The 5,046-nt window shown below is 37.1% G+C and overlaps 1 protein-coding gene across 1 annotated transcript in view; it reads left to right on the top strand.

Annotated features, from left to right (window-relative positions):
* The window catches only part of LOC106471379, a 35,172-nt gene that overhangs the window by 10,436 nt on the left and 19,690 nt on the right, over positions 1-5,046 (top strand). The window contains exons 4-8 of the mRNA XM_022399981.1: positions 451-665; positions 1,134-1,304; positions 1,583-1,957; positions 2,678-2,832; positions 3,926-4,307. Of these exons, the coding sequence (XP_022255689.1) occupies positions 451-665; positions 1,134-1,304; positions 1,583-1,957; positions 2,678-2,832; positions 3,926-4,307 (1,298 nt within the window). The remainder of the gene's footprint in view (positions 1-450; positions 666-1,133; positions 1,305-1,582; positions 1,958-2,677; positions 2,833-3,925; positions 4,308-5,046) is intronic.

Here is a 5,046-nt window from a genome sequence, read left to right as displayed (position 1 = left end):
AAAAACGGCGCTAACTCGGTAACCCGTGACCCGATTTTAACGAAACGTGTTTTATGTTTTATTCTGTTTCTATTCTCATTTCAGGGTTACCGTTTTATAGCGCTATTGTGTGCCGTTTTTGCGGTATTTAATTACAGACAAGCAAACAAACAATCAATCTCAGAGTTTTAGTAGTATATGGATATATATTGTTAAAATAACTTTGGTAATTAAACTCCGAACTAAATATTGACAACTTTTAGTGATAATGACAGTTCTTTGGAGACGTAATTCCAGATTTAAATATTTGCCATTTTTATTTTTACAACAAAAACATCCATCAAATGTATAATCTTGATGATCGTGAAAATCATGGTCAAACTTAGATATAGGTTCTGTTGATTACTTGCGGAACTTTCTACATAATAATACGATCATATTTCTATTACTTAGTGTTTGATGTTTGAACAGGTATCGATTGAACAGGGAACAGATTGTTTTTAATTTACCAATGGCTGACATCCGAGACACCGAACTAGGTCGAGCCTGCCCCTTAAAAGTGGACTTTCCCTGCCGACCGAGTAAATATCGTGCCTTGGACGGCTATTGTAACAATGTGAAGAACCCCTCGTGGGGAAATGCTGATATTCATTACAGACGTTTCCTCCCCCCTGCATATCCTGATGGTAAGTGAAAAGATAAGCACAGACGCTCTCAGTTGATAAATTATATAAATATGTATATATCATCAGACATGCACAATTTTGACGTCATTATTGCTGTATTTAGACTATATCAAACGCTGCCATCTGTTGACAAATTTCTAAATTTCACTTCACGAAATGAGGCAAATATTGTCAGCGAGATGACGAGCTAGTTTTTTATGCGCAGAACGTGAAAGAGATTTCCATCAGGCACGCTAGTCAAAAAGTAAAGGTCACATCAAAATTAGAAATGTTTTTACTGTTAGTCCAAGAAAAAAAAAAAACTCACGCGAACTATTGTACTTTGATTTTTCTGGATATGTTAAAAAAACACAAAAACGCGTGTTTTGGCTACTTAGTAAATGTCAAAAAGATACTTCACTTTGTGTTAAAACAAACAAACAACTTTTTGTATTTCGTAGTAAAAGAAGTTTTTGTCTTTGTGATCAGGCATCAGCAGCCCTCGTCAGTCGGTCACTAAGGACTTTCTTCCGAGCCCACGTGAGGTCAGTTTGGTTGTTCATAAGGATGTTGACCGCCCTCATAGTCACCTAACAACAGCGATGGCAATCTTTGGAGAACTGGTTTTCCACGATATCGCCCACACCGCACAAGCTGCTGGTACATAGAGATCTTTAAATAAGATCAAAAATAACGTTGTTCAAATATTGATAAAATGTAAAGATATCATTTTAAGAAGAAATTCTTTTAGACATAAAGATAGCTATGTTACAAAATTAAAAGATTATTGAATAATATAAACTTTTTTTTTTTGGTAAAAGCTGATGGGAAAAACATTATTTAAGTACATAGGGTACAACTCGTGAAGTAAAATGTATACCAATATTCTTCCAAACTCTGACTCTCGAAGAGTGGCTCTGATGGAATCTTCTTTTCAGGCTTCCAGGGTCACAGAATCAAGTGTTGTGGAGTCAAGAGAAACAACTTCCATCCTGAATGTCTTCCAGTTTCCATTCCTCAAGACGATCCTGCGTTCGGTCCGAGTGGACAGCAGTGTATGGAATACACGCGCTCTTGTACTTCGCCACGACCTGGTTGTACTCTCGGACCCAGAGAGCAGACAAATCAAGTCACGTCTTTCCTGGACGGTTCGTCAATCTACGGATCTTCGGTGGAAGAATCCAGCCTCCTTCGAATGCCTTTTGGTGGACTTCTCAAAACCCAGAAGAGCAGGTCTGGGAAAGAACTTCTCCCTCCCGAGTACCAGGTTGAAGATTGTCGAACCGGTGCTGGTGTCCGATGTTTTCTGGCAGGTGATAAAAAAACAAAAGAAAAAACGAAGTGGTTTGGGTTTTGTTTCTAAAGATAAACAGGGTGGATTTCGGTGGGCTGGGTAAGGATATACGTTGTAGATTCAGGGAATGGGGGGGAGGGGAGTGTTATCTAAGATTATAGTCTCAATTGAATTGATTAAAGGGGTTCGTATGTTTTATTAAAACAATTTTGAATATGCAACTTGTGATAGAACAATAATGTTATCTATTGTTGGTCAGGGACTTACAATACTAAAAAATTCAGGATTCGATTCCCCGTGGTGGACAGAGTACAGATAACCTACTGTGTGGTTTTGCGCTAATAAACAAACAAATAAAACAAATAAACTATTGAATTTCCAAGAATAATTCACAATGTAGATTATTAGAAGTTTAGTTTATTAAAACAAAATATTACTAATGTATCTTAGATGCCCCCCCCCCGTGACACAGCGGTATGTCTGCGGACTTCCAATGCTAGAAACCGGGTTTCGATACCCGTGGGGGGGCACATCACAGTTAGCCCATTGTGTAGCCCTGTGCTTAATTATAAATAAACAAACAAAACGTATTTCAGATTTTTATTTTTGGCAATTGAAACAATATCCCCCCTCTATCTTTCTTGATTACCGCGAGTTTCGTGTGTCACGTCTTTGTTTTGTTACTATCTTTAAACTCCACTCTTTGTTAGCTACTGAACTTTGATTTTCTCACCACCAGGGGATGTACGAGTGAACGAAAACGCAGGATTGATGGTGATGCACACGATATGGATGAGGGAGCACAATAGAATCGCACGTGCTCTTTCTGATCTCAACCCTCATTGGGGAAGCGACGAGATTTTTGAGGAAGCAAGAAAAGTTGTCGGAGCCGAGGTAATTAGGCCTAGCCTAACCTATCACATGACCTTTCGAACGCATGATTACTTAACAATACCATTGGCCACAGATGCTGTCGTCACATTGACGTCAGTCTGTTGTGATTGTTCTAAGTAAGATGAACCGGAAAACATCGAAATATATTTTATTTCTGTCAAAACTATTCAAACGTAAATAATTTTAACAGAATTCAAACCATAAAATGACTAGTGTTTGAACTGAATAGCTATAGTAAGTTTGAACCTTCAGGGCAAATCGTTTTGTAAACTTTAACCTTCAATACAAGTAACAGTAAGATAAATAACTATAACCTAAACTAACCTTCAGTAGAGTAAGGTTGAATAAGCTTATAAACCTTAACCTTCAATACAAGTAATAATGAGCTAGATAACCTTGACCTAAGCTAACCTCCAGTAGAGCAAGTATTGAATAAGCTTATAAACCTTAACCTTCAACACGAGTAATAATAAGTTAGATAACCTTGACCTAAGCTAACCTTCAGTAGAGTAAGTATTGAATAAGCTTATAAACCTTAACCTTCAACACAAGTAATAATGAGATAGATAACCTTGACCTACACTAACCTTCAGTAGAGTAAGGTTGAATAAGCTTATAAACCTTAACCTTCAACACAAATAATAATGAGATAGATAACCTTGACCTAAGCTAACCTTCAGTAGAGTAAGGTTGAATAAGCTTATAAACTATAACCTTCAACACGAGTAATAGTGAGATAGATAACCTTGACCTAAGCTAACCTTCAGTAGAGCAAGTGTTGAATAAACTTAAAAACCTTAACCTTCAACACGAGTAATAATGAGATAGATAACCTTGACCTCAGCTAACCTTCAGTAGAGCTGTTTTAAGATGGACAAATTTGCAAACATGGTTCTTAAATTGGGTTACCTTTCAAATTCAGTCTCCAATGCTATATTGTGGCCAATGCCATGTTTATGTTTTCCCTCATTATATACACTACTTTTTATTGACACATTTTTGGATTTTGACCTTTAAAATTATAATACTGTATTGAATATATTAGATAATGTTATTTATTTTCATTTTCCCTATGTCTTATCTATCTCACCAGCTTCAGCACGTGACATACAACGAATTCCTACCAAGGTTAATCGGTCCAGAGATAATGAACGTCTACGGCCTCAAGCCCCAGACCAGTGGCTTCTCGAGTCACTACGATATCAATACAGATCCCGGAGTGTCTAATGGAGTGGCCACGGGTGTACTGGGGTTTCTTTACTCCATGATGCCTCCCGTGTTTGACCTGTACAGCAGGGAAGCTCGCAAGGTGGGCTCAATGCCCATGAGTCAAACGTTCTTCAATCCAGAGGGCGTATACGACTCCAGTGGGATGACCGAGATCCTGATGGGCCTGGTCACTCAGACGTCACAGACTGTTGATGAATTCATAACAGGAGAAATGACAAATAGCTTATTTTTCGATCCTAACTCAGGTAAACTCAGGTAACTGTTATTAGTTTCATCTGTGTGTGTGGGAGGTTATAAGAGTGACACTGGGTTGTAGGGTACTGTTGATCTTCCATCTGGTCAGTATTTTAAAATTAGGGACGGTGGCAAATAGCTTTAGTAGTTTTACCAAAACTAAAGAATATAAACACACATTAAACAAATATTATGTTATCCAAAAGGTGGAGTTTTAGTACTGTTCGTGAGACACACATTAAACAAATATTATGTTATCCGATAGGTGGAGTTTTAATACTGTTCGTAAGACAGACATTAAACAAATATTATGTTATCCAATAGGTGGAGTTTTAATACTGTTCGTGAGACACAAATTAAACAAATATTATGTTATCCAAAAGGTGGAGTTTTAATACTGTTCGTGAGATAGACATTAAACAAATATTATGTTATCCAATAGGTGGAGTTTTAGTACTGTTCGTGAGATAGACATTAAACAAATATTATGTTATCCAGTAGGTGGAGTTTTAGTACTGTTCGTGAGACACACATTAAACACATATTATGTTATTCAATAGGTGGAGTCTTAGTACTGTTTGTTAAACAGACATAAACAAATATTATGTTATCCGATAGGTGGAGTTTTAGTACTGTTCGTGAGACAGACATTAAACGAATATTATGTTATCCAATAGGTGGAGTTTTAGTACTGTTCGTGAGACAGACATTAAACAAATATTATGTTATCCAATAGGTGGAGTTTTAGTA

This window comes from Limulus polyphemus, unplaced genomic scaffold, assembly GCF_000517525.1.
Source record: "Limulus polyphemus unplaced genomic scaffold, Limulus_polyphemus-2.1.2 Scaffold4584, whole genome shotgun sequence".
Lineage (NCBI taxonomy): Eukaryota > Metazoa > Arthropoda > Merostomata > Xiphosura > Limulidae > Limulus > Limulus polyphemus.
This window is presented reverse-complemented; position numbering and strand designations above follow the sequence as displayed.